This window comes from Budorcas taxicolor, chromosome 4 (genome assembly GCF_023091745.1).
Source record: "Budorcas taxicolor isolate Tak-1 chromosome 4, Takin1.1, whole genome shotgun sequence".
Classification (NCBI taxonomy): domain Eukaryota; kingdom Metazoa; phylum Chordata; class Mammalia; order Artiodactyla; family Bovidae; genus Budorcas; species Budorcas taxicolor.
Window position 1 is genome coordinate 83,266,494 of NC_068913.1, and position 14,433 is coordinate 83,280,926.

Sequence of the window (14,433 nt, forward strand, 5' to 3'; positions counted from 1 at the left end):
CCAGGATGCCCCCCCACAAAACAAAGACAAGAACAAAACAAAACCCTCCCCCCAAATAAAAACCAATAGTGAGCCTTACAGAACGGCTTCAACAATGGCGCCCACCCCACAGGTGGTGTCAATAGATAGGAAAGATGGGAGAAATCAGGCTTTCTGTTTTTCCGTTAAGTACAAATGTAAAATCTCAGAACACAACTTGACAGGCAGAGAAGAATAGACTCATGGTCGCGTTTGCAATGCAGTGTTTCTGACTTTGGTTAATAGGTTTCATAGTGAATCAGCACTTAGAACCTGAAAGAATGCCGTCCATAGTCCCTCCTCCAGGTGGCAGGCTTGTATTCGCTTTGAACAGAGAAAAGTTTTCGTTTGTTGTTGGTGTCTTTTTTTTTTTTCTTTTTTTTGGTTTAGTTGTTTTTCTTTTTCCTTAAAATGTGTTCACATTTTCATAATGTACAGAAAAAGAGTTTGTGGTTATTTGGTTTGCTTTAAATCCATTAAAAAACTGGCTTTGGGGAGACAGGTGCGGGAGGGACCTATCCTCCCCCCGACACCTGCAATGTGGTGTACTCCTTGTTTAAAAATTTTCAAAAAATTCTTTTTTTCTTTTTTGGAAAATCCCATGAAGGTGTATAAACCATCCTGTTCACTTGGTAATTTTCTTAGTCTTTTACTTACAAGGGTGATGACTGGGGCTCTCTTAAAATTTATTTTTAATGTAATTTTTTTTTCTTTTTGTGGGGAGGGGTTGGTAATGGGATAAAGTCCCAAGGGTGGAGTTTAGTTTCCGTGGATTTTTTTTTTTTCTGATTTTGAGTGGGTGTCTCTTTAGGAATTTTCTTCCAGCGAGTCTGTTAAGGGCTCCAAAGGGACCGCTGTGGCCGGCTCGTGCTGTTTTAAGCGTTTAATCGTGTTCTTCAGGGCTTGCCTCTTATTGCAGAACCAAACTCTAACTACTTCCCGGTCATAGTTCAGCTTCTCGGCAATTTCGGTCATTTCCTGCCCAGAGGGGTGTGTGTTCTTCTCAAAGTGGGCATTGAGGATCTCAAGGGCCTGGGGCGTGAAGGAGGTGCGCCTCTTGCGCTTTTTGGACGGTTCACTCCCGATAAATTCGGTCAGGTTCTGCATACCTGCTCGATGGCGGGCCTCAGCCTCAGCCATCCACCGCTCAAGCACCGGCTTGATCTTCTGGGCACTTTTAGGAGTGATGTCCAGCTTTTCAAACCTGGCAGGATACAAAAGGCCAGGGTTCAGTTTGGCTGTCAGACTGCTAGCTATAGTGTTCTCTTGGGCTTCCTGTGGTAGGAAAAAGTGGCTTCTCAGGATGGTGTGTCTGGGGGGAAAATTGAGAAAGAACAGTCTTACACTGAGTCCTCTGCCAGGGTGGGCCTTCTGCCTGCCTGCCTGCCTGACTGACTGGCAGAGCGAATTCACTCCAGATAAGCAGCCAGCTGCAAGGTAGCCCACCCCGCTCAAGCCAGCGCCCACCGCCTGCATGCTTCATGCCCCCCACATGCAGCCCGCACACCCACATGAAGACCAGGTGAGCACGGGTGGACACAGCACAACACAGAAGCCACCATGACAGAAACAAAAAAACCACTCGTAGATCTTTTTCCTGAAAATGCTTGAGATCTGAGCTTTGCTTTGAATCCACCCAGCACCAATTCCCCCAAACTTCAGAATCCTTAAGGCAAAAATTAATGCCAGGAAGTGACATCAAAGACAAGAGCTGTCATGTTCTTTTGCTTAAAATGATTCTTTGTATGTTTTCCATTTGGTTTCCTTCAATCCCCCCCACTGACTTGATGATAAAAAACGTTCTATCCATTCTAATCATCAGTGATGGCAACTGGGACACGTTTCTTTTATGATTCTCTTTTCATCTCTGTTTTGTGTCTCATTTTAATCTCTTTCTCTTCCCTTAAGCCCCCTCCCATCTGTGTCTCTCTCTGGTAACAAACAATTTTCACCATATGTAAGTTAACAACATGCTCCCTTTTCAGGTAAAACATAACCCCTTGTTACTCTACTGTTGGACTCAAACAGCTGGACACATTGTAATTACTATGAACACCCCCCACTCCCTGGAAGTGCTAGGGCCACCTCAGGCCTTTCAACACCGTCCAGTGTAATGGTGTACTTTTGCACCAGGGTATCAAGCTGTGTTTAATGTGCTATATCTGCAAACTGTACTTGAATGATATCATTTTCTGTAAATGAGGTCTTCTATATATCAATTGCCATCAGCAATTCTTTGCAACACTGACTTAAAAAAATATGAAGCATCTTGGACAAAATTATATACAGTGTTTAAAGAGGTCATTCTGGTATCAAATTCATACACACTCTCAATGAAATACAGTACCCATTCCTTTTATTTGTTTGTTTGTTTATTCTAATACTAAATGCACAACCCTCCAGGATGACAACTTTGGATCCATAGCATTCTCCTCTAGCTTTTCAAGTTCAACGCTATTGAAAAACAACCTTCTGACTGCAGAGTGCATCTTATTACAATTGACTCTTTTCATAGAGTGAAAATGAACCTGCTCTTGTCACAGCATGTTTTAGGAGGATGCTTGCAAAAGGACACAAAAGGATAGGCTTCCTTTATGTGCCTTAATCTTATTTTTTGGCATCCCATTTTAGATATCTTATGTTGTGATAAGCAGCACCAATAGTATCAAATTTTAGTGTGATTCCCATAGCATTCCCTTTCACATATAGATCAAGAAGTTGTTTATTTAAAAAAACTCCCAAATTTTGGCTAGTCAAAGAGGAAAGAAGTACATTTTGCTTCCACTGTAAAATGAACTAATTATTTATTATCATTTAATGAGGGCTCCCTGTGGCAGGCTCTGCTAAAGCGCTCATTGTTGCATTCATTTGCCACATACTACACTTTACCATCATTTGCTGCAAAACTCCCAAAGGTAAAGTCTTGATAGTATGACAACAGGCTTTATAGTGCTGTGGTATGGGGGATAAAGGTTGTGATAAGGATGTCTGGTTTACTGATGGTGTGTTTTCCTCTGTGTCTCTGATGTGGGGGCATTTGTCAAAGCCTTACTTAAAAAAAAAAAAAATAGGGAGTCCCTGCAGATAATAAGGGGAGAGTGACACTAGAGCGTGTGCAGATGCAGAGTCCTCCCCACACTTTAAATTAACTGGAGTTGTTCCATTGTCAGATCTTGGTCTCTTTTAAGACTTCTATTTTTTTTTCCCCTTGGTAGTTAGCTCTAAAAACTACCCTGTTGAAACACTAGGAGCTAGAAAAGGGCCCCAAAGTCGCCATCTGCCATTTTCTATTAAACAGTGAATACCCGCCAAGTCACCTTTTCATTTCAGCCATAATTTTTTTTGGCTTCCAAAAGAGATTTTAGAAATCAACATATTTGATTGGGAATGCCCAAGAAATACTATGTGTGTCAGTGAAAACCTTACACAGAACTTCAACCAGGAGAAGAAAATTGCATTTTAGGACTAAAAATAAGCCAAAGAGGACTTTAGCAACAATAGTACTTGGGCAACAACTTCAAAACCTGTGGCAGCCTTTATCACCAGCCTGTCGAGATGAAACAAAATTAATGTTTCCCAACAGGGAGCAACAGTATTCATATCATTTGATGTTGCTTGTTAGTGTTGATGCTTCAGTACATGTTGTTTGGAATAACATATACAAGCCTGGAAACAAATTTCCCAGCAGTAGTAGCCTTGTATAGACTGAATAAAGGTTATTTTCTACAGGGAGGTATCTTATAAGAAAAAACAGTAGGGGAGACCATAGAAGTGAGAGGATCCTATGGTGCTTTTTGTATTTAACAACAATCAATGGGTTTTATGGAAAATCATTGAGCAAAATGTGAGCTGCAAGCTACTACCCCATACTGATGTTATTTATAACCTTAGTCTTAAACTGCAGGAAAAGTACACTTCCGTCCTTTGGGGAATACATTAAAAGTATAAAGAGCAGATAAAAAGACAGCATTTCATGGATCACCAAGAACAAAATCCACTTAAATGAGTTTAGAGTTGGTTTCTTGGCTTTTCCTGATGGAGGAGGACTCATAAGACATTGCCCAAGAGGAAAAAGCTCTTACTGAAGTGCCTTTGTTACCTCATGCATAAACATGGGATTAGTGCAACACACACATGCATGCTCGGGGTCCGCTTCTGGCGGCTTGACCCAGATCAACTCGAACACAACCAAGGCTGGCTTCTGTCATTTATGTATTTAATTTGGGGAGGGAGTGGGCTAGGTTAGGCCAAATTCGCACTATGCTTTTCTGAGCTATGTAAAGCAGCTGCTTCTTTTTAAAAACATGCTTTTAAAGTTGTGTCTGGTGAGACGAGTTAGAAAAATCCTTCGTGGTCACAAGATGGTTCTTCTTTTTTTTTTTTTTTTCCAAGGTGTGTTTTCTTGGAAAATCTAGAGAGCCATTCCGAAGCAGAAATGGTGAGAGTATTAACACCATCTGGGACTGGCAGCTTTACAGCATCAGTCCACACACAGGAAACAGTGAATCTCAGCTATGTAGGGCTGTGGGTCCTGAAGGAAGCCTCTGGCCCCAGGGAGGGGCGGGGGTGGGGGTGATGGGAGATGTATTTCCAATGAAACCACCTTGGAAGTTCTTTGTGAGTTGATGGGCATTATCAAGCCAGCCCCCCAAATCTGCTTTAGCAACTTCATTTCCATCAACATCACCAATCCCAACACATAGCTACCCGAAACTTTGTTCCCACACTCTACCCTTCCAGCTTTGCCCACCCGAAGAAGAAAAGCTGAGCCGAGAGGACAAACGAGGCCCGGGCCGGCTGGGAGAGGTGACAGCATGCGAGCACGGGTTACCTGCAGATGGCCGACTGGCTGTACGCGGGGCCCTCTGTGGCACTGAGGGCTTGGCCCACCTGAGTCTGGGTCAGGCCAAGGGACAGGCGCCGGATTTTAAAAGCTTTGGCAAATTCTCGGATCTCCTCCAGATTAACCCCATCCACCTCACCCGCAGCCGTTTGAGGATCTGTGGAGATGTTTTTAAAAACAGGATCAATACATCAACGCACATCTGAGTACTATGTGTTCATGACGGCTGATGAGAGAGTGGCTCATTTTATAATAGCAGAGCGGTGGGGAAGCCACATGGCAGAATGTTTTTTGTCTCCCTGGAGTGGAGCGCAAGCCCCTATCCTCAACTCATTTCCACCTGCACCAATCATCCTTTGAGATAGCTCTGTCCCAGATGAAAAGCACAGTGAACCCATCCAGCCACTTCTACAATACAAGAGTGAGTTCCTTAGAGCTTAGCAAATACTACCAGTGCCGGGGGGGGGGGGGGGGGGGGGGGGTGGGGGTGGGGGGGATGGGGGGGAGGTGGTGGGGGCAGCAGGGGACGGCGGGGGGACGACACACCAGTTATGGGGGGAGTGCAATTCCATTTTGCCCATAAATATGTTCAGATATCATGCAAAAATAGAAAGATGAAAAGATTTCTATTTGATATGTCTTAACTGGACTGTTCAGTGCTAAAAATTGCCCTTGGAGAAAAATAGTATTTTGTATTTTCCTTTATCTGATCACTGATCAGGCTAACAGATGCCTAATTTCTTGTGTTCACATTAGCCCCTAAGAAGAGCATACTTATGAAATTGTGGGAATAACACTGTCCCTCGCCCCTCCCCCACCGCCCCATAGCAATTTATTGACACAGATGTCTTTGTCCCCTGAAAGGGCACATAATAAAAAATGCCCACCGCGGGAAGGCTCCTTTGGTGCCAGATAACGCAGTCACTTTAGGACTTATCAAGGGAAATGACACAACAGCTGGAGAATGAAACTCTCCCCCCGACCCCCCCACCCCCAGCTACTGATCCCTGGATAAATGAAAGCTTATACCAAGCTGGAGACAGCATGAATTGGGGATGGTGGAAGATTTCCAAGTGTAGCACCATCCTTCCTGGAGCGAAGCCATTCTCCCTACAAGCTGACTCTATTGTTCTTCACCTCTCCCCTGGACTTAGGTGAAAAGTTTTTCTTTTCCTTTTTCTGCACAATCACCCACCAGTTTCAGTCCATTCCAGGAATTGTCTAAGGAACTGGGGTGGACTCTATCAGTCTTATGGGTTAGGGTTATAGAAACTACTATTATCATGACAAGAAACAAACATTTGTACCCCCAGGGTCAACTTTTCAAGAACCCTGAAATAAAGATGTTAACATCTGTGGGAGATTTGAAGCTTCCTTGTATAGATTTTCACATTACAGGGCAAATGGAATCTGTCAGTAAAATCAGTTGTGAATGTGTACACTGTACCCTACCTTCTCATTAAAAACAAAGTCCTGTATGATTTTCACATGCCACTAAGCATAATTTCATGGAAGAAAGATGTGTGAAAAGAGGTATAATCACTGCCTTTAGTCTCTAAATATTTCTACTTCTTTCTTTATGTTTTGTTTGTTTGTTTTGATTTTGGGTGTGCAGCTTGCAAGATCTTAGTTCCCTGACCAGGGATTGAACCCTGGCCCACAGCAGTGAAAGTGTAGATAGAGTCCTAACCATTAAACTCCCAGGGAATTCCCTCTAAGTATTTTTTAAGTGACTCCTGGGAATCCTAATAAGTGGAGAGAAGGAGCAAGAGAAAGAGAAGAGGCAGGTCCAGCCTCTATGGAGTTTGCTGTCTACAGGGTGTTGGGGCTCAACATTATGAATGAAAAAGAGAGGAAAACACCAGGTTGCCTACAGTTAAGAACTAGCAGTGTGGCACCCACATCGAAATTTTAAGAGAAGGGAGAGGTGACAGAAGAGAGGATTCATCTGGGTCTTACCCAGTGGGCAGCTTTCAGAGAATATTCTGGTCCATAGGAGCAGGGTACAAACAGGCATGGGTGTGAGGAGGAGCTGAGCACTGTGGGGGGTCTGCAGGGAGCTTGGTAGCAGGAGGGAGAGCTTGTGTTGTGAGTGGTGAATATTTCAGTTTAGAATAAAGAAAATCTATGTCCATGGACAGGGCAGAAGATGACTATAAAACTGATTGGCTGTTGAGATTAATTATAATCCTGCTTTTTCTCTCCCAACTGACCCAGAAGCCTGGCATCGCTTGGTCAATGAAGACTTGTTTAGGCTGTGCCTGGTGAGGGCTTCCCTCTGGATCTTAATTCCCACCTGCAGTGCACCTGGAGCAGCTGGGAGGATTTGCTAAGGATTCTGGGAAGTTCCGCCCATGCACATAGCAGTTTAGAACCTCTGCTGTTTTTTCCTTTAAAAATTCCTAGAGCAGGAGTTGCAAATGAACATCTTGCAAAGAAAACTTAGCTTTTTGAGTGTGTACAATTTGGGGGAATTACTTGACAACATTAACCACTGGGAGATTTCAAATGAAAAATTTAATTTGTCATTTTTTTCTTTGAGATGTTAGAAGATTTGGTCCACGAGGCCCACACTTACACTTGGGCACAATCAGTCAGCTGGCCCTGCTTCAGTTTGCCCATTCAGCTACTCTGCATCCTTACCTCCAGCCCTGCTCTGACCTTCTGCCTTGCTGAGCCTGTCTTGTGACCCTGCCTTTAGAGCATGCCTTCCCAAGGGGGTGGAAGTTGGTTCTGAGGTGGCAGTGGGGAAGGTGGAAAAGTCTTAGGTAGTACAACTGTTGCACTCCCGCAAAGGGCTGAGGTACATGAACAGAGCCAGTGTGTGGCATACCTGTGGTGTTAACATTTCACTGAAGAAGGGGGCCAGCTAGGACAGAAAAGTCTAAAAGAGCTCCTTGTGGAGGGAGGAGGCAATAGTAAACTAGTAGTCGAGAAGCTCTGGTGTAGAACAGGGAGGGACACTTGGTGCAGAACAGCACGGGGGCACAGGGAGAGGGGGCTTAGCCTCTCTCCAGGAGGAAAGGAAGAGGAACTGGTGGCTTTGCAAGTATGAGCACTGGAGGTTCAAAACTGAGGATAAAGAAATGGAAGCTGGACGCTTTCCTGTAACAACATGGCTTTGGACAGTGGTTTCCTTTCTTTCTTTCTTTTTTAATATGTTTGGCTGGTCTGAGTCTTAGTTGTGGCATATGGGATCTAGGTCCCTGACCAGGGATCAAACCCGGGGCCTCCTGCATTGGGAGTGCAGAGTCTTAGCCACTGAATTACCAGGGAAGACCCCAGGACAGTGGTTTTCTTAATTCAGTAGGTCTAGAAGTCACCTGTTAAGACCTGGGACATGCATTTTTAACAGGTACCACGGGCAACTCTGATGCAGAGGACCTACTGACCCCAGGGTCAGAAGTTTTCTCTGTAGTTGTGGCCAATTGGAGTTTGGATGTGGCATCCACTGCATGGCTCCACTCAATGCTTAACCATCATTATTCATCAGGTTCCACCCCACAGAGATCTCTACCACCTTGTAAGATGATGGGCCAGAAAGACTACTCAGTAGGCACCCCATCCTTGCCTCCACTCCTGGCTCAACCATTCATAGCAAGTGACAAACGTCTGGGAGTCAGTGGGCTGGGTGGCTAGTGGAGTCTGGAGTTGAGAGGAGAGTTTTTCTCTGAGCAAAGCTAGGTAGGGAAGTAAATTTGTTGCCTTACATTAGCCCCATCTCTAGACCAACAGGAAGCAAGAGAGTTAATCTGGAGGGATTTCTGGGGTCGACTCTAGTCCCAGGGTCCACCTGAGTTGGCAGCGCGATGCCAGGCAGGTTTATGATTTCAGATGTAATTTTGTGCAAGATGCTTCCAGCTTATGTCTTCCTTGCCTTTATTGTTTATCTCCTTACTAGTTCCCTGAGATCAGCCATGAAATTCCTGTGTGTGATTGTGCAGGTTGCTCTTGACCAGATCACTGAGAATAATCAGGGTTGAAAAGAAAGCTATGACCTCTTACTTGCTTGCACTGACCAGTTGGGTGTATTATCTAAGAAGCTCAGAGAGGTGAGTGCCCCGCCCCCTGAGTCCACAGACTTCTGTGAGACCCCAAACAAACATTCATCACATCTTCCTCATCTCACCCATTTCCCACTCTTGTCTTTTTCCTGGTTCTACTTAGAGAGCTGGTAAGATAGGAATTATGGTGAAATTGAAACAGGGTGATGGTCTATTGGACAAAGGCCCGGGGAGGGAAAATCAGTATTTCATTGTTTGTGCAGTTTGTTGATTGCTGGAGATGAGCTGCTTGGCTTTCTTTATATTATTGTTCTTATCCATAAAAATCAGATGGCAGATGTATTATGATGGTTTCATTCCATGGATCCCCAGACTTGTGCAAGACAGTGTTTGCATAGATGAATATAAGTTTTACTCTGATTACAACATGTGGGACTTGTTTTCCCGCATTGGGAGAATGCATTAGATGGTGTCCATAACATGGTTGAATTAATTTAAAAAAAAAATGCAATTTTTTTTTTTGTTCCAAAGTTTCTGTTTTAAGTGCTTGAGGTTTTCTCTCCACTGTTGGACTGTTGGCCAGTTCCCCTTAATGGTTATATGCTTTTCTGTTTGAAGAGAGGAAATGAAAGATGAATGGAGATTGGTAAATGGAAGCTTCCCTAGAAGGTCACTGTAGCTCTCAATCTGGCCCAGAGGTTGGCAGTCCACCCTGGGATCAGGCAGTCTGGTTTCCCTTTCTCCAACGTGTCATTCCTTCTCCTGGCTCTGTGGAGGTTGGGTTAATCCTAAGGATGAATCTCAGGCCTCCTTGATGGGGACTTCAGGTGGAACCCGCAGGTCCCCCCAGAAGTGAATCCAGAACCTTGAATCCAGCTCTAGGGAAACCCAATTTGGTATTTCTCTGCATTGGGAGTGAGTGAAATTGCTCAGTAGTGTCTGACTCTTTGCGACCCCATGGACTGTAGCCTACCAGGCTTCTCCACCCGTGGGATTCTCCAGGCAAGAGTACTGGAGTGGGTTGCCGTTTGCTTCTCCAGGAGATCTTCCCAACCCAGGGATCGAACCCAGGTCTCCCGCATTGCAGGCAGACGCTTTACCATCTGAGTGCAAATGCATCTCTTATAGAGGTTTGTTTCAGATTAATTTGGTCCAATACATTGGATTGGCCAGAAAGTTCAGGTTTTTTGTAACATCTTAATGGAAAAACCTGAACGAACTTTTTGGCCTACTCAGTGTTAAATAGAGTCAGAAAGCAAAGACTTCCAGGCTTCACCCTGAATCTGAGCCTTGCTAAAGGAGCCAGAAGATCAGCCTATGTAGGGATTGGCTCACCTAGCATTGAATGTTGGCAGCAACCCTTAAGTATAATGATGACATTTCCCAAATCTGGAATGTATGGGCTTAACAATAAAAGATTTTCATGGGAGCTAAATGCAAAGTGTGTGGAAAAGAACCTGTTCTATAGAATCAGATTCCTTGGTCACTGAGCCCATACTGAACTGAGTGCTCAGGATGGGCCAGGACTGTTATTTTGTTTAATTTTCAAAATTTAGCTCCTTCTAACTGTTCCCCTGGACATCAGTATAAGGGGTTGCTAAAAGGGTCCAACAGTTTCATTCCACCTACACGCCCCTTCTACACTCTCTGCTTGTGGGATTGTTACAGAAGAAACGCATATTTAATATAAAGAAGGTGCCAAGTCTGAATCCACTGCCTTCTAAATATCCATCTGCTTTTTAGTGCTACTCTCACAGCAAAAATGGGCATATTTACCAAATATTTCTGAGACATAAGAAACCATTTGGGAATGTGCAATGTAATTTGGGAGAACAGCCTGCTTACAATGTGGTGACTTTATTGAGCTGTAGAAAATGGCGTGAAATTGATCAAATGAATCACGGGTCCCACTGTGCCATAGCTATCACCAGGCATCTTTTTTTTTAAGTTTGTTAGTTGTTTGGGATCCTTAAGCATGCAAACTTCAGAGAGTCCACAAAGGAACCAGGGTTGTTTTATGGCGTCCAGTACTACCATATTGTTACTTCTGTGTAGCAGGAAAAGTTCATTTTCAAAGCAGATACAATTCAGTCTTCAGGTGTGAATGGTATGAATGACAGTCTTTTTTTGTGCTGTTGTTTTAAAAAAATTCCTTAGCACCAGGCATCTTTAGGTTCACTTTATAGTTTGGTTTTTTTTTTTTTAAATTTTATTTTATATTAGCTCTCAGTCCTTTTGCTGTCTGAGAATTGAGTTGACAGGCCAAACCAAACCCAGAAAAGCCTGTTTTTTTTCTTTTTCCCTGAAAAGCCAAACCAAACCCAGAAAAGAACACAAAAGTCCCATGTCTACTTGTTTTTGAAAAGTACTATGTAAATCTTAAGTTGGTTTGGGACTTTGCCATTTGTTTGGCTCTTCTAGACTTTCCAATAACTCTGCTTATGGAACCTGTAGTTACCCCTGGTGACTGTGGAGGCTGAGCAAGGTTTGACACAGGGCAAGCTGTGCAGTGCTGTGAACAAGAATGCAGATGTTTTAAGGAGTGTGCATCCCTAGGTTGGGAAGATCCTCTGGAGGAGGGCATGGCAACCCACTCCAGTATTCTTGCCTGGAGAATCCCACAGACAGAGGAGCATGGCGGGCTACAGTCTGTAGATTTAGAGAGTTGGACACGACTGAAGCGACTGAACATGCACATTTCTGTTCAACCTTATTCTGCAGATAATAGATGGAGGGTACGTGTTAAGTTGCTTCAGTTATGTCTAACTCTTTGTGACCTTATGGACAGTAGCCTGCCACCCTCCTCTGTCCATAGGATTCTCCAGGCAAGAATACTGGAGTGGGTTGCCATGCTCTCCTCTGGGGCATCTTTCCAGCCCAGGGATCAAACCCAAGTCTCCTGTGTCTCCTGCATTGGCAGGTGGGTTCTTTACTACTAGGGCAACTTGGGAAGCCCAGCATGCATGCATGCTTGGTATTAACTCTGTATTTTTTCGTCTGGAGTAGGGCAGGTTATGGATGCCCCACCCACTCCCATTCATTTGAAGCAATGGCAGGTTCCCCAGCATCAGGCCACTTTGACCATGACTTAGGAAGGTTCACTCCCCAAGGTTTTGACCATAGGTTCAAATCCAGTTTGACCTGGTTCAAACTATGGCCTTGGCTTAGTGGAGGGATTTGATCCATTAACCATTCAACTTATTGAAGGATTTTTACTTCAGATGTCCTTCTGTTCTGTTTCAGTCTCCAAAACTGAGATCACGATCCACTGTACTGCCATAGGCCTTATTCATATGTTGACCATAGCATTTGTTTCCCTTTGTTGGAGCTGTATTTCTTTGTTATCAGTTCATGACCTTCCCCCAGAGCAGGGACCACATCCTGCTTATTTTTTCTTTCTTTGTTTCTATTCCTGTGCTCACATATATGTGGTGCTCAAAAAGTAAGTTGTGGTTGTTTTTTTTCCACATTTAAAAATTTTAAGTTGACATCCTCTGACTAAAACACGTTTTCCCTCCTATAATTTAACCTGTATATAACAATTACATCTGAAATATAGGGTTGGGTCTCCCTACATTAGCCTATCTGCAAAGTTGGCAAAGTTTAATCTTAGACAAAAGTAATTTTAAATGCATATTGCATGCTTGAATATACATTTCAAAATACAAAAGTTGTCTAGGGTTTCTCTTCATATTGGCTCAGAGAAAAATCTTGTGCTTTAATTATAAGATATGGGTTCAGGCATTTAACAATTACTCGAATATTCAGGTGATTTGATGTATTTTATCATTCAAATTGCACTGGATAGAATTTATGTGAAAGCGTCCTGTCTGTTTAGGGCAGCAGTGGTGTGTAGAATGTGTATGACCCATTGAATCTGACTACCTGGGTTATCACCTTGGCTTTGTCACAGAGGAGATTTGTCATAGAGTGTCAAGGTCTCTCAACTAAGACTGAATCTGGCCTCTCTGACATAAGATGGATTGTATTTTGCAGGATCTATTTGATGCCAGCATCAATATTCAAAAATGATAATTTATATTACTTTTTGTGAGTATTCAAATAGGTAAAATATTGAAAGTGCTTTGAAAACTCTACTTTACAAGTGAAGTCTTTTTTGTTGTTGTTTTTGCCGCACCACACAGCAAGTAGGGTCTTAGCTCCCTGACCAGGGGCTAAACCTGTACCCCTTGCAGTGGAAGCATGGAATCTTAACCACCAGACTGCCAGGGAAGTCCACAAATGAAATCTTAAATGGAAGTTTGCTGGGGAATAATCAGTATCAGAAGCTGTTCCATGTATTATTTATTCTATATTGGGTTTATGCTCAAAATGCTCAAAATCTGTAGCAGTCACAAGCCCAGCAATGGGTTTGTATAAAGTCCAAACCCTGGTAGGTATAGTCCTGGACCTTCTTGTATCTCCCAGAGAAGGTACCTCATTCAGGTTCTGCATATGAGTTTGGAGTTTCTTGCCTCAAGTGCCCGTGGTAAAGGAGTCTCTTTTCCCCAGTTTTTAATATTTGCTCTCAAGGACATGGACTATGGTTCACTCATTATACTCATAGAATGTCCCACTGGCCTCTCTGTAAATGAAATTTCATTTGGTCCATTAAGTAGCTCTGTAACTAATTTCTGAAAAAGGCTAATCCTTCTCTGCCCAGCTAGAGACAAATGGCAAGACAGAACCAAGTGCCATCCATCCATATATGCATGCGTATGTATATATGTACCTGTATATTTTTGGAGGGCTTGCTTGTGTGTGTGAGGGAGACATGGCAACCCTCCATTTTGCCTTGCATCTCTAGACTTGGCCCGTGATATGGAGAATCCCTACTATTCCTGTTATAACAGGTCACTCATGACACTTGACCAAACACAGATACTCACATATATCCTTGTTTTGTGCCACAGATGCCTCTGCAGTGCTGTAGCCCTTTAAACCTGTAGCTGTTGGGCTTTTGGTGCCTGGAGAATTATAATTCATGCACTATTCTGTGATTTTATATACAGGTAAAAATTGTACTAAAGGTGAACAACTAACATTAAATTAGATCATTGTCACATTCATCTATTTGCATCTAATACATACATTGTCTTCTCCTAGGGCCACTTACCATTTCTAAAATATGTCTACATGGCCTGCTCAGGGAAGCAGACCTGCAGGCTCATGTTATTTTATGAATGGTTGTTCAGAGGTTTCTCATCAGATTCCAGCCCATGCAGCTTCCCCCTCGCACCACTGGGGGCAGCTCGTGGTGCACACACCACCTGCCCATAGGCACACTCTCTTTTATTTCTTCTGACACCTACAAATAGAATGGCAGGGACTTCAAACACACAGAAAAGCAGCTTGACCTGCCGGCTGAGTGCCTGTTGTTGGATATTTCAGTCCTGAGCTATGTGGCTCATGCCCTGAAAGCTGATCAGTTTCTTCCTTCTGAAGCGGCCAGACTGACTCAGCGCCATCAGAAGGCATCTTGGGGTGGAAACGGCCTCTCCATGCATTCATTGATGGGGTGTGGAGGTGTCTGCTTCCCCAGTGAACCACTGGCCCTGGGCATGGACT

At 43.6% G+C, this 14,433-nt stretch overlaps 1 protein-coding gene across 1 annotated transcript in view; it reads right to left on the reverse strand.

Moving 5' to 3' along the window:
- Positions 1–825: 825 nt before the first annotated feature.
- The window catches only part of POU6F2 (POU class 6 homeobox 2), a 498,222-nt gene continuing 484,614 nt past the window's right edge, over positions 826–14,433 (reverse strand). The window contains exons 9-10 of the mRNA XM_052639072.1: positions 4,850–5,018; positions 826–1,330 (exon numbers count right to left, since the gene is read on the reverse strand). Coding sequence (XP_052495032.1) covers positions 826–1,330; positions 4,850–5,018 — 674 coding nt within the window. The remainder of the gene's footprint in view (positions 1,331–4,849; positions 5,019–14,433) is intronic.